Source organism: Salmo salar, chromosome 09, assembly GCF_965601325.2.
Source record: "Salmo salar chromosome 09, fSalSal1, whole genome shotgun sequence".
Lineage (NCBI taxonomy): Eukaryota > Metazoa > Chordata > Actinopteri > Salmoniformes > Salmonidae > Salmo > Salmo salar.
This window is the reverse complement of record NC_138299.1, coordinates 12,893,452-12,917,554: the sequence shown is the minus strand read 5'-3', so window position 1 is coordinate 12,917,554 and position 24,103 is coordinate 12,893,452. Positions and strand designations below refer to the sequence as shown.

The 24,103-nt window shown below is 44.4% G+C and overlaps 2 protein-coding genes across 9 annotated transcripts in view; one reads left to right on the top strand and one right to left on the bottom strand.

The window, feature by feature from the left end:
* The window catches only part of LOC106610716 (homeobox-containing protein 1), a 36,352-nt gene extending 20,784 nt beyond the window's left edge, over nucleotides 1-15,568 (top strand). For 2 of the 5 annotated variants that reach the window (XM_014210220.3, XM_045723387.2), the window contains exons 2-10: nucleotides 2,752-3,336; nucleotides 5,069-5,154; nucleotides 5,427-5,537; nucleotides 8,718-8,874; nucleotides 9,048-9,130; nucleotides 9,230-9,325; nucleotides 9,440-9,537; nucleotides 10,178-10,255; nucleotides 10,724-15,568. In XM_014210220.3, coding sequence (XP_014065695.1) covers nucleotides 2,753-3,336; nucleotides 5,069-5,154; nucleotides 5,427-5,537; nucleotides 8,718-8,874; nucleotides 9,048-9,130; nucleotides 9,230-9,325; nucleotides 9,440-9,537; nucleotides 10,178-10,255; nucleotides 10,724-11,080 — 1,650 coding nt within the window. In that variant the 5' untranslated portion in view covers nucleotide 2,752 and the 3' untranslated portion in view covers nucleotides 11,081-15,568. The remainder of the gene's footprint in view (nucleotides 1-2,751; nucleotides 3,337-5,068; nucleotides 5,155-5,426; nucleotides 5,538-8,717; nucleotides 8,875-9,047; nucleotides 9,131-9,229; nucleotides 9,326-9,439; nucleotides 9,538-10,177; nucleotides 10,256-10,723) is intronic. The other 3 variants (XM_014210221.3, XM_045723388.2, XM_014210222.3) reach the window with 3 other exon arrangements.
* Nucleotides 15,569-15,725: 157 nt separating this feature from the next.
* The window catches only part of LOC106610714 (kinesin-like protein KIF13B), an 85,017-nt gene continuing 76,639 nt past the window's right edge, over nucleotides 15,726-24,103 (bottom strand). For 2 of the 4 annotated variants that reach the window (XM_014210215.3, XM_014210217.3), the window contains exons 38-40: nucleotides 21,781-21,843; nucleotides 20,747-21,446; nucleotides 15,726-20,510 (exon numbers count right to left, since the gene is read on the bottom strand). In XM_014210215.3, the coding sequence (XP_014065690.2) occupies nucleotides 20,302-20,510; nucleotides 20,747-21,446; nucleotides 21,781-21,843 (972 nt within the window). In that variant the 3' untranslated portion in view covers nucleotides 15,726-20,301. Of the gene's footprint in view, nucleotides 20,511-20,746; nucleotides 21,473-21,780; nucleotides 21,844-24,103 lie in introns of those variants that run through there. The other 2 variants (XM_014210218.3, XM_014210219.3) reach the window with 2 other exon arrangements.

Below are 24,103 nucleotides of genomic sequence, written 5' to 3'. Positions count from 1 at the left end.
AGCATGGTGGTGGCAGCATCATGCTGTGGGGATGTTTTTCAGGGGCGGGGACTGGGAGACTAGTCAGGATCGAGGGAAAGATGAATGGAGCAAAGTACAGAGATCCTTAATTAAAACCTGCTCCAAAGCACTCATGACCTCAGGCTGGGGGAGAAGGTTCACCTTCCAACAGGACAACGACCCAAAGCACACAGCCAAAACAACGCAGGTGTGGCTTTAGGACAAGTCTCTGAATGTCCTTGAGTGGCCCAGCCAGAGCCTGAACATCTCTGGAGAGACCTGGAAATATCTGTGCAGTGACGCTCCCTTTCCAACCTAACAGAGCTTAAGAGGATCTGCAGAGAAGAATGGGAGAAACTCTCCAAATACAGGTGTGCCAAGCTTGTAGCGTCATACCCAAGAAGACTTGAAAGCTGTAATCACTGCCAAAGGTGCTTCAACAAAGTACTGAGTAAAGGGTCTGAATACTTAAGAAAAAAATAAAGTCTAAACCTGTTTTGGCTTTGTCATTATGGGGTATTGCAGCATACCACCCTGCATCCCACTGCTGGCTTGCTTCTGAAGCTAAGCAGGGTTGGTCCTGGTCAGTCCCTGGATGGGAGACCAGATGCTGCTGGAAGTGGTGTTGGAAGGCCAGTAGGAGGCACCCTTTCTTCTCGTCTAAAAAAAAATATCCCAATGCCCCAGGGCAGTGATTGGGGACATTGCCCTGTGTAGGGTGCTGTCTTTTGAATGGGATGTTAAACGGGGTGTCCTGACTTTCTGTGGTCACTAAAGATCCCATGGCACTTATTGTAAGAGTAGGGGTGTTAACTCTGGGGTCCTGGCTAAATTCCCAATCTGGCCCTCATACCATCATGGTCACCTAATCATCCCCAGCTTCCAATTGGTTCATTCATCTCCTCTCCCCGTAACTATTCCCCAGGTCGTTTCTGTAAATGAGAATGTGTACTCAGTCAACTTAGTGGGTAAAATTGTATGTAGATTGAGGGGGGACAAAAACAACAATTTAAGACATTTTTTAAATAGCCTAACGTAACAAAATGTGGAAAAAGGGAAGGGGTTTGAATACTCTCCGAATGCACTGTATAGTTTGAGAGGGAGATAAGAGAAGCAGAGGGGGAGGTATGCCTCATATATTCCAGAGAGCTTTTTTTTAAGGACGGCAGATTTGGAATCATATTGTGGAATGTGTGCAGCAGCCTTCATGTGATCACATCAGGACATTGTAGAGGAGAATGTAGTGTGAAATGAAGATCACGAGCTGTTAATGTATCCTTCCTCTGACTCTGATTCCTCTGATTTAGCCAATGTCTCAAAGTAAGCATCCCAAATGGCACCCTATTTGCTATAAAGTGCACTACTTTTGACCAGGGCCTATAGGGCTTTTTATTTTGTATACATTTTTTGTTGTTGTCTGCTCTGTGCAGAGACTGGCTTTTGATACAGTAATGGTTCTGGGTACTGTCTATGTCAAGTAGGCTAGGCGGCGTTGCATTGTTTAAGGCTCTACATAATAATAACGACATATAGGCTATATGCCCTCTTTTCAGTTGATGAGATCACTAGTGTGCTTTGTGCAATATGCATTCTGACTATGGTACCTCCTTCTCTACCAGCCTTCAGTCACTAGGTCTAGAGACTAGCGTGTGTGTGTGTGTGTGTGTGCCCTCTACTCTCTTTGACCCTGTCTGTCTGTCTGTCTGTCTGTCTGTTTTTTTTTACTGTACTGCTCTCTTTGTGTGTGTATGTACAGTACTGTATGTAAGTTTGTCTGAGGGCTGATGTCTGTCTGTGATATCCTATACACTGTCCTATGACTCATCCCCGCCTTCTTCAAAGGGAAAATATGGAGGTTGGCCGCTTAGGATGGAACATTTTCTTGGCGTTTTTCCCAAGTCGCACTCTCTCTTAACCCCTCCTCCCTCCCTTTCTCCCTTCAATCTTTCAACTCTCTCTCTCATGCATGCGTTCTCTGTCAGCTCTTTCTCTCTCACACACACATGCGGTCTGCTCTCTCTCTCTCTCTCTCTCTCTCTCTCTCTCTCTCTCTCTCTCTCTATTTCCATCTCTCTTACCCTCCCCCCTTTCGCACTATCTATCTAAGTCTATCCATATGTCCCATCCCTTTCCACATATATCCCTCTCTTCTCGCTCTCTCTCCTACCTCATGTCCTTTTCCTCATTCTCCCCCTCGCTCCCCCTCGCTCGCGCTCTCTCTCTCTCTCTCTCTCTCTCTCTCTAAAAGCCCTCTAAGAGGTTGATAGAATAATCCATTTCATATCTGGGCTGCAGCTGCTGAGCCAGTCTTCTCTAAGCATGCCGCTGATGAGGAGATAAGGTGTGTGCGGCACAGTGCGGTTCTTCGGGAATTTCCATTTGTGTGTGTACTTCTTTGTAAGCTGGATGATGTTTTTGTGTGATTCTGAGTGCATACGTGTCTCAGCGTAATCTTTGGTAAGAGCTGCCATGGTCTCCCTCATAGTAATGGGTTATAATAATGGGTTAGGTCATAGACATAAGCGGTGTTATGCAATTCTGTTTGATCTGTACCAGTGTCTAAGGGGCTAGCAGTTGTTCTCTGGACAGGGTCATATACAATACAGCGACAGCTCCCCATCTCTCCATCCATCCCCGTTTGTCTCATCTAAACTCTTCTCTCCCTCCTCTCTTCATCCGCCCCATCTAACCGTTCCCCTCTCTCTCGCTCCATGTCAACTCCCCTCTCTCTCTCCTCTTCTCTCTGTCCAGGATGTCTCAGTTCACAGATGAGCCTCGCTTCACCATCGAGCAGATTGACCTGCTCCAACGGCTGAGGAGGACTGGGATGACCAAGCCAGAGATCCTCCACGCCCTGGATACCCTGGACAGACTGGACCGCCAGCACGGACACAAGTTTGGACGCCGACCCCAGACGCAGCCCCAGCCTGTCGGTCAGGGACCGACGTCCAATAGCAATGCTAACATGACGTCATCTTCCTCGTCCAATAACGTTGTGGCATCCTCATCCACGTCCACGGCCGCCACACAGACTGGTTACCGGGCGAATGGGAGTGGCGGGAGTGGTCTGTCGCCGTCACCTAGCAACAATTATGATATGTCGCCGCCCCCTCCGGCGGTTGTATCGGCCCCTGTTGCTTTGGCAGCGGCGGCTCAGAACGGGTGTGGGGTTGGTGGCGGCGGAGAGATTGTCGCCATGACGAACGGAAAGCTGTCTCCACCACGGTTTCCTATCAGTGTTAGTGCGGTTAGTGGTGGCGTGACTGGGAGAGGCTACGGGTTTGAGGCCAGCGAGGAGGAACTAGACGTGGACGACAAAGTGGAGGAACTCATGAGGTGAGGAGGAGTAACCTGAGTCTTATGCCTCGTTCACGTGCTAGTCGGGAAATTAGGAAACTCTGACATTTCCGACTTGGAAACTCATTGAACTCAAGAGTTTCTCACTTGAAAGTACCAGAATCAACCAATAGGAAGCACGTGAACACAGCATTATCTGAACCGATTTAGATGGAAGTCAATAGGCACAAAATGGTAGCCAAACTAATGACCCTTCGTACTACCTGAACATGTGGGTTTTGCATGCGTTTGCTTTGAGCTAGACCCCCAGGCCTGAGTCTAATAACATCTGTCTATAAACACAGACGCCATAATCAGACGCACAGTGACGAAGCAGGCTGATGCTTTTCGCATGAAAAAGTTCATCACTAGAATGGGATTTACTTAAGAAAATATGACTTTTATTTTCCATAACTATAATAAATACAGACTTGAAACAGGCAGAGTTAAAATGGCTAAAAACAAAGATAAATGTCAAACCGAGAGGTCTAAAAGACGCAAACGCTCCTCACGTCATCCTCGCTTAAACTGAAAACCGGGTGCCTCTCCCGCACCTTTAACCACCTGCACATAATTAGCGGGCCAAATTGGTGGGAGGCCAGTCAGTTATCAATTAACCAATGCCTGTCCAAAAACACATGACCACACTATGTTATTAAATTGACAGTTTGGGTTGAAGTGGTTGGAAAGATATCAGCTATGAATTGAATAATGGAATATATGCAGGTAACGTTACCTGGTTTGCTACATAAAATATGGGATCTCATATATACATATATATACACACACACACACGTGTCCTGTCAACCCTGCAGCTGCTCTTTTATAGTGTGCCCAGGGATAAAGGCAGTATTGATTAGATGGAGTGAGGAAAATGAAATGAAATGGAGGGAGAGAAAAGTAACAGTGGATTTCTGGCAGCTCAGTGCTGCCTGATTCTCCCTCACGTTCTCCATGAAGGGGAATCAATATAAATGTAAATGAGAAGGCAGTGTATCGACAGAAAGACTGTGTGTGTGTGTGTGTCTCCAGTGTTCAGCAGACGCTCCATCACATCTATGAGAACTGCTCTCTCTCCTTCTGTCTCGCTATCTCTCTCCGTCTCGCTCTCACTTTCTCGCTCTCGCTCTCTGCTTTTGTCACATTCACTCTTTCCGTCTGACAATCACACATACAGCCGGCACTTGGTCACACACACACACACACATTTTCTCTGCCATCACCCCTACTCTCCTTGCTTTTCCTCAACCCCTCATATTGGGCTCCCGAGTGGTGCAGCGGTCTAAGACACTGCATCTCAGTGCAAGAGGCGTCACTACAGTCCCTGGTTGGAATCCAGGCTGTATCACACCCGGCTGTGATTGGGAGTCCCGTAGGGCGACGCACAATTGGCCCAGCGTCGTCCGGGGTAGGCCGTCATTGTAAATAAGAATTTGTTCTTAACTAGTTATATGAAGGTAAAATAAATATTTCCCTTTTGATTGGCTCTTTGCTTTCTCTCCAACGCCATTGTACTTGCTGATCATATCTCCCTCTATCCATGGCTTATCTTCTTCCTCTCCATTTCTCTCGCTCTTTCCACAGACATCTCTCTCTCACTTCTTCACACGTCCTCTCTCTTTTCCTTGAACCGTCCTCTCGTTCGATCTTCCTAGCAAAAGGGAACAATGCTCTTTGTTTTCTCTCTTTCCTTCCTCACACTCACCACCTCTCCCCCTCTCTCTCCCTCCAGAAGGGACAGTGCCATAATCAAGGAGGAGATCAAGGTGTTCCTGGGGAACAGGCGCATCTCTCAGGCCGTGGTGGCTCAAGTCACAGGTCAGTATGCCCCCTTGTGGCTAATACAGCATACTACATATGGCACTTGACTGTGGGAGTGGAACTGTGGTCACTAGTGTTTGTGTGGATGTAATGAGAAACCGCAAGTACTTCATCCACTGTATATATGCAGTGGCAAGTTAATGAATCCCGCTTTCTGTGCTCTTTCTCTCTCTGGGCCATCCTCTCTCTCGCTCTCTGTCTCGCTCTCTTTATCTGTCTCTCTCTCACTTCCTCTCTCCATTTTCTCCCCCTTGCTCCCCTCTCTCCAGGTATTAGTCAGAGTCGTATCTCCCACTGGCTGCTCCAGCAGGGCTCGGACCTCAGTGAACAGAAGAAGAGGGCCTTCTACCGCTGGTACCAGTTGGAGAAGACCACCCCTGGTAATGCCCACCACCACCCCCATGCCCAGCCCCCCACCCGGTCCCACCATGCCCTCCACCTCCTCCACCCCCTGGCAGACCCCCTTCTGTGCCCCCCTGACCCCCCCACCCTCAGCCTCCTCCCACCTGTCCAGTCCCTCTTCAGTTGTTCTACTCGTTCCATTCATTATTAGAGGACTCTCTAATACCCTGCCCAAACTAGAGGGGTTATATGATGAGAGCTGATGGGGTGAGTCTATGAACTATTTTTTGACGTTCTCGGGCTAGAAAATAGCGATGGCCCTTCCAAATCCACCCTATGTATCCCTGAACTGTTATTTTGGCCCAATGCAATGCACTTTTCTAGGGGGCACTCATGCCAAATCTGAGTGTGTTTATTTGTAGCCACTCCATGTGACTACACTGCCCACATGCTGTCTTGTGCCCCTTCAGTTTCAATGGGCATACAGTGCTTTGCAAATATATTCAGACACTTTGGATTTCTTTGCATTTTATTGTGTTACAAAGTGGGATTAACATTTATTTAATTGTTAGTTTTTGTCAACAATAATAAAAATCAGAACTACAATATAGTCGTTGCATAAGTATTCAGGCCCTTTGTTTGGACAAGCCTAAATGAATGACTTAAATGACAGAAGAATACAAATATACAGAATACAAATATTTCAAAGCATGCAACAAGGCACTAAAGTAATACTGCAAAAAAAACATGGAAACGGAAAACACTTTTTGGTCTAAATGCACAGCCTTATGTTTGGGGCAAATCCAACACCACATCACTGAGTAACTCCCTCCTTATTTTCAAGCATGGTGGTTGGTGGCGGCATCATGGTATGGGTGTGTTTCACATCGGCAAATACTGAAGTTTTTCAGGGTAAAAAAAAGAAATGGGATGGAGCTTAGTACAGGCAAACTCCTAGAGGAAAACCTGCTTCAGTCTGGGAGAGGAATTCACATTTTCAGCAGGACAATAACCAATAGCACAAGGTCAAATCTACACTGGAGTTACTTACCAAGAAGACCAGGAATGTTCCTGAGTGGCCGAGTTACAGTTTTGACCTAAAATGGCGGAAAGACTTGAAAAATGCTTTCTAGCCATGATCCCCAACATCTTGACAGAGCTCGAAGAATTATGAAAACAATAATGGGATAAAACTGCCAAATCCAGGTGTGTAAAGCTCTTTGAGAATTACCCAAAAGACCCATGGCAGTAATCGCTGTGAAAGCTGTTTCTAACATGTCTTGACTCCGGGTGCTGAATACTTATGCAGCGACTATATTTTAGTTATTTCATTTCGATCAATCTTTAAAATGTCATTGACGTTAGAGTATTTTGTGGTTGTTGACAAAAAATTGCAATGAAATCCATTTTAATCCCACTTTAACACAAAAATGTGAAGAAATCCAAAGGGTATGAATGCTTTTTCAAGACACTGTAGCTATTCTGCAGACACGCCCCATGCCGTATTGAAGCCTCTCCCCCAAAATGTTCCATTCAGTACTTGCCCCGCCCAATTCTCTGAGCTGTTACGTCACATTTCGAACCCCCCTGCAACCTGTTTCTGCCCCTACAACCCCATTGTCTGTCTATGACTCCGTCCTGTGTCCAGATGTGTCACTTCCCATTTTCTGTGTCCCTCCCTACCCTCTGGGCACAGCAGCCAATAAGCTATCACAGCCGCAAATATTCAAATACTCAAATACTCATTATTGGCTGGTGTATAATGAGTAGTAGTAGTACTTGTAGTTGTATCGCTACGACGTCGCTAAGACAATTGAGTAGAAATGTAAAGTGCTTTAAGCGCTGTATTAAACCTCATTTAATATGTTATTATGATGACTATAGCTAAGCCTTAAAGAGTACTGGTGTGTGACTGTATAACCATGGTGAAAAAATGTTTTTTTTTTTAAATAAAAAGCAAACTTGTGAAATTCCACCGGCCTCACCTCTCTGTCTGTGTGGAGGGGAGGGTGTAGTGATGAGCCGTGGTGGACTGTGTATGTCACAACACCTATAGACCACTACTGTATTAGCTACATACAGCAGGGCTATTCCCATCCGGGCCACCAGCTCTGCAGATTGTTTTTTCCCCTCTAGTCGTTAATTGATTTTGATTGTCCCAAGAATCCACTGGAAGGTCTGAATCAGGCCCTGGTTAAAGGGCAAGACTGAAAACCAGCAGTGGTGTGGAACTCCAGGCCCAGATTTGGAAAACTGTTGATCTATGTTGACTACATCTCTCAGTCAGGGAAAGGCAACTGGCGGGCCCCCCTTTTGTAGGCCCGCGGACCAATTTCACGCAAAAAAATAAATAAAGGCCTTCTTTTATTTTAGGAACTCAGTCGGGGTCTCAATTTACTGTTGAGAGTTAGAATAATAGAATATACAAGGTGCAATTTCTAAATCTGGTTGTGCATCAGCAGTCACTCAATTAGCCCATGTCAGCTAAATGTTTTTAGATTGGTAAATTAGTCTAGCGCTCAGGTAAACTTATGCATTGTCGAATATACCGACCGGGGCGGGTCCCATTGATCATCTGTCATCATATTAAAAACGGCAAACATTTGCCTCCACCCTATGGCAGAATGTGTAGAATTGCAGGAAATTTGCTGTAAAACTGCAATTTTTATAGTTTTTTTGTGGCCCCCCATCAAAGTTGCCCATCCCTGATCTAGACAGCAGAATAAAACATTATTTTAGTTCCAATCAAAAGCATGTATAGGTGTGAGTAAAATAGAATGGAGTCAGAAAAAGTATTTTAAAACATCCATTGACTGTTATGAGTTTCTACATCTTCATATGGACACAGTCCCAATCCACCTCTCCCTACATCTGTACATTTCTAATCAGAATGCTGTATGTGTGTTACAGCTATAGGTCGTATATAAGGGTTACAGCCGTCATTGTTCATTAGGATAGTGCTATTGATCTATGCCAAAAACACTACCGCTCTTTGTATGAATGAGTCCTAATTTCCATACATGCACACCACACAGTCGCAATATAACACTCTTAATTCTTCTATGAAATAAGGTGCTGAATCCTTTTTTTTAATAAAATGCACTCACTCAACAACTAAAGGAGAGCACTCTCCAAATAGTAGATGTCTGATGTTCACTTGGTACGATCTCGGTTTCGTGAGGGTTGTCTCCATGGTGACATCACGGTTGTATCTACAGGTGCCACTCTGACGATGCGGCCCGCCCCCATGTCTCTGGAGGATGTGGTTGAGTGGCGGCAGACTCCGCCCCCTGTAAGCTCCACCCCCGGGAGCTTCCGCCTGCGCCGAGGCAGTCGCTTCACCTGGAGGAAAGAATGTCTGGCTGTGATGGAGAGGTGAGAGATGGAGAAAGGGAAGTGATGGAGAGAGAGTTGAGGAGGGAGGGAGATTTGGTGAGTTGTTATTATCGTGATAAAGGCTGAGAGATTGGGGAAAGCAGCAAATTTGCCGTTACACTTGTGAATGTTGCCTGATAAATTATGTTATGGTTATTTGTGTTACTTTCCAGTTACTTCAATGACAACCAGTACCCTGATGAAGCTAAAAGAGAGGAGATCGCTAACGCCTGCAACGCTGTCATCCAGAAACCAGGTAAGAACCAGCAGGAGGAAAACATGGAGAAACGAAAGAGGACACTTATGTTGAGTATTAATTATGGAGTAAGGACACTTGAGTATGGTGTGTGTGCAGGGAAGAAGCTGTCTGATCTGGAGAAAGTCACATCTCTGAAGGTCTACAACTGGTTTGCCAACCGCCGCAAGGAGATCAAGAGACGCGCCAACATAGGTAACGTTTACGACCCCTCGGGGGGCGAGTGAGTGAGTGGGTGAGTGAGTGTGTATGAGAGTGCGCGTGCGTACGGCTCAGATATGTTATGGAGACGTTTGTATTTTTTCGAAGAAGAAGCAGCAATCCTGGAGAGCCATGGGATCGACGTCCAGAGTCCTGGAGGACACTCCAACGGCGATGACATTGAGGGGAATGACTTCCCTGACCAGGTAACCACCCCTAACCAGGTGGAATGGTCCAGTTCTCTGCAAATCCTGTTGCATCTGACAGCCAAGACATTCTACCTTTTTTATAGGGGTGCTCTATCATACACATGAGAGAGATCATCCCTGAGAATGTGAAATGGTTTAGCTGACATCCACAGCGGTCGTTTTTGCGGTGTTAGAGGTGGAAATGCGTTAGACCGGTGAAATCCACTAGCGACTCTTGGCACTATACTTAAAGCGGACATTAAGCACGCATTAAGAAAAATCCCAGTTCGAACACTAGAATATGAGATGCAATCTACTACACCTAGGTTAGGCTGATAGAAATCCTCATTATTTTGTTCAATGATTTTTCAATTTGAGTGTCATTATTTCTATATAGGATAGACTTTCTCGTTCTGAACTTCTAACGTGAGTGGCTTCGTGACAATGATCAAGAGCAGCTGCGCACCAATTAGACACCGCCAAAGCAGTTACACCTTCGACAGCGCCAAAACATCAGCTATGTGGGTGTCGGCTATCGCCAGTTCACGCTTGATCTGATTAAATCTAGGCCCTAGTCTCATCCAGTTTGTATCTTGTAGTCAAGACCATTCTGCCTTCATACGGGTGGTTTAACATATTGCCTCTTGTTGTCCTACAGGGCTGTGAAGTCCCTCTGTTTGAGAAGAGAGCTGTTACCAGACCCTTCAGTCGACTAGACCTGTCCTCTCCCACACAGGTATGTATGAGACGTTGTATTGCATTACATATCCATACTGTACTCCATATTTGGTACAGAACTTTTTCTCTATACCAAATCTCTGAGATGGGTAGCTAACCAAGAAGTAGGGGGAAAGAACGCAGAATAACGTTCATGTATTTGTCCATGCTAACCAGTTGACGTCCGTAACCGAACAAGGGTGCATCTCAATAAGTCTGAAGCGGATTCTCGATCTGAAAACACAGGATAGTGGAAAGCAACATCGTAGATTTTGCTTTACCTATCCATTTCTTTCAGGTCAGTGTGTAGGTCTGGGGTCTCAAACTCAAGGGTGGGCCAAATATGGTCCGTGAACCAATTGTAATGCAGCCTGTGGTTTTTCTTAGTAAATGCGCCCTGCAGTTGTCTCAGGGTTGAAGACCACAGCTTTAGACTAATATGATGTGTAAACACGACCCCTGACTCCTCCCCCTCTTGCGGTTGCAGGTGCCCACCCTGCTGCCCAGCTGGCTGGCGGCTTGGCCCGGCTCGGGCAGGGGGGGCTTGGCCGCCCAGAGGGCTAGCTCTCTGATTGGCCGCTCCTTGCTCTCTGGGTGGGGTCTCGCTCAGGGGGCGGGGATGGAAGGTTCCAGACTGACAGGTGTGTCCTGGTCTCCCCCCTCCCCCCAGGATGATGACTCCACCAATCACAGCAATGCCCTGGAGCACCAGGATCCCATCGCCCTCGCCGTGGAGATGGCGGCCGTCAATCACAGCATCCTCGCCCTGGCAACGCAGGCGGGGGGAGGATTGGCCCTGGGCGGGACAGGAAGTGACATCAAAACAGAGGTGCTGGACGACTAGGGATGAGAGAGAAAGGTGTAATTCTGTGTTCATAATCAAATGGGAAGGTGGTAATTACCAGTTATGAAGTCGTAAAAACGTGTTCGATGCATTCATGCGCTTTGAACTCGTTGAGAAACGTACAGCTATAATGCTTGTAAACAAATTAGTGTTCAAAAAACATTAATATATATATAACTATAAAAAGCGCTGTTTTGTTGTTGCATTTAACTGCCGAAAATGCTGTTATCGAAGTCAGAGTTCAGGAATGATAGACGGGTTTCCCATTAGCAACTACCAGTCAGTCGTATATGGTAAATGCCACCTTCCCACTTGGTTATGAACGCAGCATGTTTGTGTGTGCGTGCGAGATTACAAGAGTGAGTGCACATGAGGATGAGGCTATAGTAGAGTAGGAAAATATGTGTTGGGAGCAAGTAGAGCTTGTTGGAACATTATACTGTAAATGATGACCAAAAGTAATGCATAGGCTTAGAGACTGTCAAAGCTAAGGTAACAGGCCTCCCCTTACCTCTACCTCCCTATTTCCTAATCCCTTTAGACTGTTCTAGAGGTGTTGCGTTGGGAGGCCTGGCCCTAAAGTTGTCTATGAAACAGTCATACAGTGTATGTACGGTATATTATGCTCTTGTCTGTGTGAGTCTAAAGAATCCGAATAGGTTATTATGGAACCCTGGACACCTCCCTCTAAGCATGGAGGGCTCCTGCCTTGGCATTCTGATTTTGGCACCTTCTCCCCCAACGTGCACAGTATGCTATTTGATTCCTTGACTCCTCGCTCACTCCATCTTTCTTCTCCACCTCACCCAGACATATTCTCTTTCTATGTATACTCTTCTCTTTCGCTTTGCCTCTTACACTGTGTTCACCCCTCCCTTTTCCCTCTCATCTGTCTGTCCCATTTCATTTGTCTCCAACTTCGCCGTATAAGGGAGAGCGAGGTGAGGATTCTCAACAGGCCTCTGTAATCCCTAAAATGTATAAATGTATCCCCTTGTTGTAGCACTACCTAAGCTGGATAGGTATAAAGCAAGTGAAAATCAGACATTCATTATATTATTGCTTGAGAGAGAGGAATGGTGCAAGCTAGTGAAAGGGGCCATACGTGGTTGTTATGGGGGTAACTATAAGCATACTGAAGCTGTACCCAAACCATTTGTTTTTAGCTTTTAACCGTAGCTTAGTCTGTTCCCTTAAATGAAGGTGTCATAGAGAGAGAAAATGCGTTACTATTTTAAGATTGCCAATCAAGGGTGTATTGGAAATGTCCCTATCACAGGAGGCTGCTGAGGGAAGGAAGGCTCATAATAATGGCTGGAATGGAGTAAATGGAAAGGTATCAAACTCATGGACAATGTGTTTGAAACCATTCCGTTCCAGCCATCATTATGAGCCCATCCTCTCCAATTAAGGTGCCAGCGACTGCCTGTTGTCCCTATTATTCTTAGTACTGGGAGTAATGCAAACACATCTTTTTCTATCCTTTATATGCCACAACGTCTTCAACACAAGCTGTTATCCAAGATACTTGCTTTTAAATTGTATTTTCTCTTTTAAAAATAAGTCACTTTATGGGAGTAGCTACCATGGTTGCTTGAGTTTCCTGCCTTCGTAGCTTATTGGTCGTCCTGAGTGATTGACAGACCAGGCAAGCAATAGGAGGAAGAGAGACTGATCTGTTGGCTGACACAGGTTCAAAGGGTAAGGGGTCAAGGGTTAGGGTTTGTTTGGTGATTCCACAACCCCCCCCATCTACCTTTCCCTATAAGCTAGGTTCCCCCACTCCCAGGTCGCTGCTTTTAATGTGAAATAAGTTATGTAGATGAATAACCTTGTTGGGGTTTTTTTTACCTTAAAGGGGTAGTTCAAATTCAAGTTGACCATACTCGAACGTAATTTTGTTGTCTAGGTTCCTGTTATGATGGAAATCAGCAGACCTCAATCCCAAACTACTGAGAAACGTTCTCCTTGCCAGATCTACACAACAGTCACGGTGGGATATGGTCCCAGCTTATTGTTAGACCACTTCTGAGCAGGGCTTGGAACCAGTTCAAGGAACAGAAACAACAAACAGAATCAGAACGAAAGTGATCTATACTGTTATTTTAAAACCATGGGATCCGGCTAATAACGTTATTTTACGTTCCGTTCGTTTTTTCTGTCGCGCAACAAACCGCCTATGCAAAGCACTCACTCTGTCATTAAGAAACTTATTCCGGTGTCTGCCTCCCTGCCAGCTGGAAATCTTTGCCAGTGTGCGTGTAGGCTACCTGCCCCTTCCCATCCGAAGTATTGTTTACTGTAGCCTACTGACGTTACAAGCGTGATTCAGAAATTAGGGAGAGCGATTTGTAATTACAGAAGAATGGATTAACATTTTCAATGCTAGTTATCACGTTTCACATTGGATATATTAACTACAAAAAGGTAAGATGTGTTTTTATTTTAATTCTGGTGCCACTCTTCACACACAAGCTTGTTAGATAGCTGTGGTCCAACATTAAGCCAACTTTTTGAAATGAAAAGTTCCTCCATAGATGCCACTCCTCCATGTATAATTCTGTGGGCCTAATTCAGATAATGCATGTCATAGGATGCCCAGCGCTTTAAGCCAGAACCCCCCCACTCGATTTCAGAAGTTTAAAAAAGAAAGGAACGACACAAAAAAGTAACGTTTTTTCCCGTTCAAACCTCTGTGGGAACAGAGGAACGCAACAAAAAATATGGTTCTGTTCAGAATTAAACTAATAAATAATTGGTTCCAACCCCTGTCTCTGAGGAATTTAGATGTTTGGCAAACGTTAGTGTCTCGTGACATACTGTTAGCTGACCAAATTGCAGAGATTACTCACATTGATGTTTGGGTGAACTGTCCCTTTAAGTAGTCCAATATATATTAAATGACAGCCAAGCTGACCTGTTTCTGCTGCTTCCGAGGTTCCACTAACACCTAGTGCTTTGTTCTGTATCAAACGTATCTTACAAGATAAGACTATTCTAAAGACAGAGGCAGAAAAAAAACCATTTTATTTTCGATTTGTTACTTAAGTCTTTCCATGTGTAAAACTCTGCCAAGCAGAAATGTATAGTATGAGATTAATCATTAAATGCTTAGTTTTTTTCTTTTTGAAATCATGTTTGTGTTTTTTGTTTTTCCATTTTGGTATGCACTGGGCCCGATTCAGACTTAGTAAATGTACGCCTTTCCTAAGCACTTCTCAGTAGTTGGTATTTAGACTTACCTTTTATGCAGGTGCATTAAGGGCTTTTCAGGCGTGGTTCCCTTTTGCACGCTGAATACATTTAACTCAACTGCTGAAAACCCTCCCACTTTCTGGCCAGCTGATTTTCTCTTGGAGTTTTCAGTACATTTATCTAAAGCCATAACTTTAAATTTGACAGACTCACTAGAACAGGGATGAGCAACTCCAGTCCTTGGGGGGCATGATTGGTGTGACACTTAACACACCTGACTCCAATAATCAAGATCTTCAGTTTAGAATGCAATTAGTTTATTCAGCTTGTTGTGTTTGTTAGGCATGGGCAAAAAGTGACACCACTCCGGCCCCCGAGGACTGAAGTTTCCCATCCCTGCACTAGAATATATGGATCAATGAAAGGCCATGTAAATACTGCATATTAATCTCATTTTCAGGACCAATTGGTAGATTTAAAAATACTCTGATCTTGTGTATTATTTAGGGTTAGGAAAGTATTTAAAAATAATAAAGCCGGTTTGGAGAGCCTTTAAGCATGAAATAGGTTGGTGAATCAAAAATATTCATCCTGAAAGTTGCCATATTCAGTTGTTCAAGCCATTAAATATTGGAAAGTGTAGAATAGCGGGAATAAAGTTACATTTATGCACGCATAACTCGGGTCTGAGTCGGCCCCAAACTACTGTGTTTTTCATTACCCTACTGTACTCAGTCAAAGGCAAAACTTATCCTTCCGGTTTCTGAGCTCTTTACTAGTCTCTCGAGACTGTTTAACAATTGTTAACGCTATATCAAGTAGTGAGCTAGCACAAGATTTGGTTCTTTGGCATCACCCAGAATTTGATGAATCTGTCAAATCTACAAATTAAATTGGTACTGTATACAAAACCAGGTGAAAACGTATTTGCTAAAGGACTGCTACTCAATAATGACCATTAACCTCTGTGGGAGGGGCTTTGCCTTTGAAACTGCGAGCGAACAGCTATTGCCAGTCCTCATTCATACATAATGTGAATACATGAAATAACACATATTCTAGAAGATGAAATGAATATAAATTATTGAAATCACTGTTGTATCAGATTGAAATAGTTAAACGAGTCCTGTTATCTTCTATTTCAGAATTTAGTGCCTTTTTTGGACAGTAGACTGTTCTGTAATTAATATGTAGAAATCTATATGCCTTTTGTTGCATTTGTTTGAGAAACATTTTGTTAACTTGTTTATTTTAGTATTGTACCTACTAAAGAATAAAGAAAGATGAACAATGGGTCTGTGTTTTGTGAGCAATTAAAGTCTAGCTCTCAAGATGTGTATCAATTGGCCCAAATCTGCACAAACTAACGGCAATTGACATCAGGAGCTCAAATTAGCATTCTGCCCTTAATGATGGAAGATTACGCAGTCTCATAAAAAAACCCTGCGGATGATGTAAATCAATTCATTTTTTTATTCTTTCCTTTACAGGGAGATAATTGTCCAGGCAATAAAAAAGAAAATGATAAATGCATTATAATACATGATTATTCTTTGGATTTCAGCAGAGAATTAAATTAATCAAAATCCAAACTTGTGCTCAGATTTTTAAGTCTTTATATATACATATACATACATACATACATACATACATACATAGTCATGCCTACACACATTCGCTCCCACAGATATAGTGAAATAATACACTTCACGACAACAGGCAGAACAGAATCAGATACGCAAATCATTGATAACTCAAGACTCCAGGACGAGGCACAAACCAGAGCTGGTCTCAGGTCAGTCATTGTGTCTAAAATGGCACCCTATTCTCTATGCACTACAGGAATATAATACCATAGGGTGCCATTTCAGAAGCAACCGTTGTAGAAGAAGAGTTGCACAAACAGTCTGAAGATCCGGCCCAATTCCATTTCTGCCCCTTCCTCCTACCGCTTTAGTGTTGAACACCTGAGAGATGGGAGCTCAGCACAGAAATGGAACGTGGCCGGTGAGAGTTGGGGGGTAAAGAGGCTCTACTCTAGTTGATGTCTGTGTTGAGGAAAAACAGACAAGTTCCCCATTTAGAATCCTCTACTGACATGAGCTTCCATTGGCACATAAGCCAGCGCCCGACTTTGTACAGTGGCAGTTTGTCTGATGTGGTCCACTGCTGGCTATGGACAAGCCACGTGTAGTGTGAAGGAACAGTCTAATAGTACACAGGTTTCTCCATGGCTGGAGTTTGAGGGTTTCTAGTTATGGAGTCTCGCCTTTGCCAGACTTGATAGTCTGGAGAAAGCCGAAGATGGAGGTTTTTAGTTATTAAACCCAGAGAGGGACAGACAGACGTGAAGATAACTTGTAGACTGAAGGCCACGTAAAGGCAGGTGTCATAATGCTCTGAGCCTGTGTTGCCATAGATAGTGATATATAGTATATGTATATATTGGAAAAGAAGATAAACAAATATACTCTTGAACCCCCCCCCCCCCCCCTTGGGCCTTGCTTATTCTTTAAAACAGAGCATGCCTTCTGTGGAATGATACGGTAACTGTATGGATATATCCTTAATCAAGTATAGTCTAAAGGTCAAACTCAATAGAAAACGTGGTTCTGAGCGCGTACAGTCACAAGCATAAATGGTCATATGATCAAGTCCATGATGATGAAATGAAGTACTTATGCCACATGCTAGTCTGAACTAGGAAACTCCACATCTCGTTAAAGAGCTAACAGTTGGAAATACAAACCGGTAAAAGCTTCTGAATAATGAAATGTGTGTCTCTGACTTCCTGATGAGAAAGAGTATGAGAGAAAGAAAGAGCGAGGCACGGAAATAAAGAACTAGATAAGCCTGAAGTGATCTTAACCACTTTTCGGTCTCTGTGCAAAGAAGCGTGGACACGACAAAACCGAGGCCAAATCCATCCGATACACTATGGCTGCGTTTACACAGGCAGCCCAATTCTGATCCTTTTCGTTTTTCAGAGCTGATCTGATTGGGGAAAAAAAGATTAGAATTGGGCTGCCTGTCTAAACGCAACCTTCCTGCTCTCACAATCTTCATATAAACACACATCTACTGTAAGACACACGCACATACCCTCAAACTCAATTCCATCCCTTATATTAGCACAATGATCACTCGGTTAAAGGCTCGACACCAACTCAACCATGACAAACAACTTAAAAAAACACCCTAGCTCCGCTAACAGCAACGTAATGGGTCTGAGCGAATCAGGTAAAGTACTTAAGGCAACCATGACAAATAAAACACTTGCTCATCCCATCTACTAGACTATATCTCCCAACTGGCCAGTCATCGGCCCACTGACAACTCCTCTTTACTCTGTCCCATCTCAAGTGGATGTTTAAGGCTAAAGATCAAGACTATAATCAAGATGAACTCCCGATAAGGACTATAATACCAATGGTCAGATCAATTTACAGTTGCTATAGCAGCATCATTCCTCATAGAATTACTTGTGCAATCAACAACGTTTTTCAGTATAATTTAAAAGGCTTAGTCTTTTTCACATGATAAAGGCATATGTCAACCATTACAATATATATCTATATATCATAGCAAATGTAGACCTTTCTTAAAGAAATGGCATAGCGTTGGGGCGAAGGGGTATATCTTACAGATCCTTCATTTATGTTGTGACTACACGCCATGCTTGCTGAATGGACTAGTGTTAAAGGTATAGTCATTACAAAATGACATTGTTCATAGACTACTTACAGGGTGAGGAAACAAGGTATGACAGCAATCCATGCTTTGGTTTAGTTTCCCTGGCACCGTTTCCACATGTTAGCATTTGTGGCACACATTCCATTCAAGTCCTGGGATCGATATGAGCGTTTGTTGCGCATCATGTACAAAACATTTTATAAGTGACTTTATTGAGTTTCACAATCAATCGTAGATACTGATGATTCGGGCATGTGCGAAGAATGCTAATATCGGTCCCATGACTTGAATGGGATTTGTGCCGCAAATGCTAACATGTGGAAACGGTGCCAGGGAAACTAAACCAAAGCATGGATTGCTGTCATACCTTGTCCATAGACTGCTTACAGGGTGAGGAAACCAATGTGTCATGTTGGAATTTGGGTGAAGTATCCCTTTAACGCACATTGAGTCCTGTCAGAGTTTGTGACTCAGCTCACTAGGTGAGAGCACACAGCTTATTTGAATGAAACTTCTGTCTAATAAAAATGATTTACTAGGGATCAATTAAACATAAATTAAAATTCCATAGTGTCCCTCATTACACATCCTTCAACTCTCAACCTGGAATTTGCATTCAAACAAATTTGCTCCTAAAACTTTGAAACTATATATATATAAAAAAAAGACATCTCCCAAAGTCATGTACATCTACATTTCGGACCCCATTACAGATCTGTGTCTAAAAATAACGGGTGAACGCATGCGTAGAAGATTGATTTTTGTCCAAACACAAATCAAAAGACCAGCTTCCATCCAACTTCCGCGCCACACGTCACATGACGTTAACACATTGATACGACGTTACACAACACCAGCGGTCCAGTCCAGCACACACACCATACATATATGCCACTGCTACTTCCTCTAACAGTTCTAAAACCTTAGGCACCCATTTTGCTAACACAGATCACTAGAGTCACCACCAAACTAGGGATAAACCTCTACTGTGCAAAATCTCCTCCCTATGAGCAAGACATTGAAAAACATCTATTTAGTTGTTGAGAATGTGTATTTTTAACCAATTTTGCACACTGGGCTTCTCCTCATAATGGAATCATCTTTCAACCTACTTCTCCACGTACAATTTAAAACCAATGCCAATGACTGTTGCAGAAACCACGCCATCATAACGACGCTGCTTCACCTTTCAGATTAGCCGAAAACATGCACACACACACACAATTATTTGTCCACTGTACAACATTGCCATGGGTAAATTCGGCCTTTAAGGGCCAAACTTCTAACACACACAGGCGCACCCACATAGACGTTCATGTCCACTCTGCAGTCCCTGAGATCACCTTACACTTACACAAGGCATTCTCATCAAAGCTCAGAGGGTGAAAATCGAATAAAACCACTAAGAAATATATTACAACGAAAAATAAACTCATCATGAAGGCACATTCTGGAAGAATCAATCATTTCAGATAAATGACTCCACATGTGGGCAACGGATATAGTCACTTTTTAGTAATTTAGTAAAAAGGGACAGTTCCATTGAAAAAGAGGGGTGTGTGTAAAATGGACAGTTCCATTGAAAAAGAGGGGTCGGGGGTTCCAGTCCAAGTCTGGTAGAATAGAGTCTCATTCGTTCAGAAGGATTCTCGAGGTGACCAGTTTGATGACATCAGAAAAAGTAATGTCATCACTATGGATCCTGAACCTTGGCCCGAGAAGAAACATTCTCCATTGGTTGCCCGGTGCGTCACTTCATACAGACAGCAGCACTCTGTATAGTCACACTTCAGGTGCTGTGGAACCATTCAGGTGCTGTGCCCAATCCATGCCACAGGGGGCGCCACCAGTGCTGCATCCAGATAGGGAGACAGCGCACCAGGAGCAGGTTGAGTAAAAATCTTTCCTATTGAAATGAATCCAGACAGATCCCTATGGGTGTTTCCCTGTAGTGAGACAGAGGCATGGCCAGTCAAGCCAACACAGGATCAGCCTGTATCAATCAAATGTATTCATAAAGCCCTTTTTATATCAGCAGATGTCACAAAGTGCTATACAGAAACCCAGCCTAGCATCTCTTGGCCAGGAGAGGGCACAGTACTGAAGTAGTGTTGCCAAGCTGTGGGTGGATGGTGGATAGGGGACAGGGACCGTTGTTACATTAGATGTGGTAGTATTGCATAGTTAGAAGGAAATTGATAGGAGTCTGAGTGAGACGGAGGCTTAGAAACAGGATAAAAAAGAATGTGAGGGTTTTCTCGTTGATCCGAGCCAGGAGACAAAGTGGTGTGAGGAATAAAAGTCTCTCCCACCCAGGCCTGTTTCTCTCCAGTTCAACTGCTCCAGGACTTGCGGTTCTCCCCTCTCCTGTTAGTGGACTCTCCCCGTAGAACGGGTTGGTAGAACTCGCCACTGCGCCGATTCTCCGGGTTCCATTTGGTGGAACGGTCCCGTCTGAGCACTCGGTTGGGACGCACCAGGACGCCGTAACCAGGGTTACAGCGGAAGTAGTGGTGCCCACTTACGGAGCCGTCGTTCTTACCTGGAGAGAGGGGAAGGAAGGAGAAAGAGGAAGGTAGAGGAGGGAATAAGGGGAGTTGGACAAGGAAGAGAGTTTGTTTAGTACTTTGAATTTCCTAAACTAAGCACTGCCTACTTTGATGTGTATGCGGACAAGGACAGGGCCCTCGACATTTTCAGGTTACTTCCTTAGATTCCATTGCTTATGGTGTCATTATGTTAAGTCATGCGATTCCTTTGTGAACAGTAAACACACACCTGAGGGCGAGTCGAGCTCCACCCCGACCCACACGCCCTCTGCGAACTTCGTGTTGCCCACGTAGCGCACCGTCCCGCCCTTATTGGCTCCCACCGTCACGCACGCCCCCTCTCTCAGCCAATCAGGCAACACGAAGTCGCGACCGCCGTCCTCATCGTCCAGGATGATCTCCAACCTCTCCAGACTCCCTTGTCCTCCTCTTCCTCCCTCCTCCTCCCCCAGGACACGCTCCTGCAACGACTTCAGGTCCGACGTGCACACCCTCTGCACTGAGAAGGGCTTGTTGCCCATCACCACGCTGTTGACGTTGGAGCCGGGACCGGTGGTGGCCATTTTGTTTTCGTACTGAGGAGATGCAGCAGTAACACCGTTCCGGTCAGCTCGCTGCTGCGGATGGGGTCTGGGTAATGTAGTTTCAGGAGCATTACTCCCCTTCAGCCTCACCCCTGCATCTAGGAGGGTGAGGGAGGAGGACGGACGGAGGGGGGTGGTGGGGTGGTCGCCGCCGACAGAAACCTCGGACAGGGTTGCCGTGGAAACGCTAGTGGAGAAGTAGCCACTGGAGGCCTCGCTGATGGGGCTGAGGGGGTAGTCATGCGGGTCATGCTGGGAGGACGGAACAGGAGTGGCTTCAGGGGACTCCGACCACCTGTCATTGGTCAGGGCCGGGATCAGGGCTGTCCTCACTACCATAGCAACCTACGGGGAATTGACGGCAATCACACCTCAAAGACAGGGATTTAAGAATTATTCAACCCAACTCAAGACTGACCGGAGCAAACCATGACATCATACTGCCTGCCTATCGTTACCACCTCGACCACCACCATCCTCCTCGTAATGAGATCCTCAGATCCACTAGCTTACTACCAACCATAGCTTCATATTACAGTCAATACCACAGAAATAGAATTCATTCACTCTATTTATATGGTCAACACACTGTCTCAGCCTGAAGAGTTGTTGTAAATCTCTAACCAACTCAAACTAGACTGATCTCTAAACAACTAACTACAACTAGACTGGAACTTACCGGTTCTATCCGGATCCTGCTGTCTTCAGGCCCTGTCGTCTGCATGATGATACGAGGCATGTGCTGCCAGGGAGAGAGAGAGAGAGAGAGAGAAAGAGAGAGAGAGAAAAACAACTATGTTCAATGGGAAAGAAGAAATACTTCAATGAAATACATAAGTATTCTTTCACATTATACATAACTAAGAGTTTAATATAAAAAGCCAAAAAGCTCAGCCGATTATATTCGGCTCTTCACAAAAATGGTTTTAATCCATACAGAATATTTTTTTTAATCCATTGTGGCGTTATCTGTCTTTAAAGCGTGACTAACAAATGCAGCGTTGAAGGAAGTGGAACCATGGCATTGCTACATCTTACTGCATTGGAAATACGTCTAGTCTATATGGAAATTAAACAGCAAGCTTGGCTGGGCCAAACCAACATAGTGTTCAGCGACTTTAGACTTTACTATATAGGCTATAGACATGGTATTAAATAAGCAACCCATCAACTACTTTACAGACAAGAGATGTAAGAAATCACTTCGCTATGTAAACCGCTCATGTTGTTCATCCACTTAGACAATTGCTTCCAGGTTTAAAAAAAATAAATTAAAAAAAGGCATTCTTGGAAAGAGATGTATAATTGTTTTCTGTCCAACTGTTTTTTTGTTCCTCTACCTCAGGGTTTCCCAAACTCGGTCCTGGGGCCCTCCCTGGGTGCACGTTTTGGTTTTTGCCCCAGCACTACACACCTGATTCAGATAATCAAAGCTTGATGACGAGTTAGTTATTTGAATCAGCTGGACAAAAAACTAAAATGTGCAGGACAGAGTTTGGGAAACCCTGCACTACCTTAGAGCACGTGGGTGAAACTCATTCGACGGAAGGGCCGAGTCTCTGCGGGTTTTCGCTTCCCCCTTGTAAGGAACTCCCCTCACCTGGTTGTCTAGGTTTTAATTGAAAGGACAAGCCGAAAACCAGCAGACACTAGGGCCCCCTATGGAATGAGTTTGACACCCCTGCCTTAGAGCAATGCTTACGAGACGCCATTATAACAGTAGACAGCTCGAGAAGATGGGGAAAGAACCAAATTCTTGGAGAGATGTAGGGAGTAGTAGTTCGCCTTCTGTGTTAAACCATTCACGTTTTACCTCCATTGAAGCTTACTTTTAGATTTTTATTGGGATCGCCATTAGCGACAGCTTGTCTTCCTGGGGTCCGACACCACGAAAAAGACATTACAAACAAAAATACTTTAGAATTGACATATATTTAAATACAATAACATAGACAAGCAGACTTACACGCAAACATATATTACTGCACATTACACTACATGATCAAAAGTATGTGGACAGCTGCTCTTCAAAAATCTAATTCCAAAATTATGGGCATTCATATGGAGTTGGGTCTCCCTTTTGCTGCTATAACAGCCTCCAATCTTCTGGGAAGGCTTTCCACTAGATGTTGGAATATTGCTGCGGGGACCAGCTTCCATTCAGCCACAAGAGCATTAGTGAGGTCGGGCACTGATGTTGGGTAATTAGGCCTGGCACAGAATTGTCTAGAATGTCATTGTATGCTGTAGCGTTAAGAGTTCCCTTCACTGGAACTAACGGACCTAGCCCGACCATTAAAAACAGCCCCAGACCATTATTCCTCCTCCACCAAACTTTACAGTTGGCATTATGCATTCTGGCAGGTAGCGTTCTCCTGGCATCCGCCAAACCCAGATTCATCCGTTGGACTGCCAGATGGTGAAGCATGATTCATCACTCCAGAGAATGCGTTTCCACTGCTCCAGAGTTCAATGGCAGTGAGCTTTACACCACTCAAGCTGACACTTGGCATTGGGCATGGGGATCTTAGGTTTGTGTGCGGCTACTCGGCCATGGAAACCCATTTCAAAAAGCTCCCGACAAATAGTTATTGCATCCAGAGGCAGTTTGGAACTCGGTAGTGAGTGTTGAAACCGAGGACAGACAATTTTTTATGCACTACGCAATTCAGAAAATCAAATAAAATTGTGTTTGTCACATGTGCCGAATATAACAGGTATAACCTTACATTGAAAAGCAGCACTTGACGGTCCCACGTTCTGTGAGCTTGTGTGGCCTACCACTTCACGGCTGAGCCGATGTTGCTCCTAGACATTTCCACTTCACAATAACAACACTTACAGTTGACCGGGGCAGCTATTTGACAAACTGACTTGTTGGAAAGGTGGCATCCTATGACAGTGCCATGTTGAAAGTAACTGAGCTCTTCAGTAAGGCCATTCCAATGTTTGTCTATGGAGATTGCATGGCTGTTTGCTCAATATTATACACCTGTCAGCAA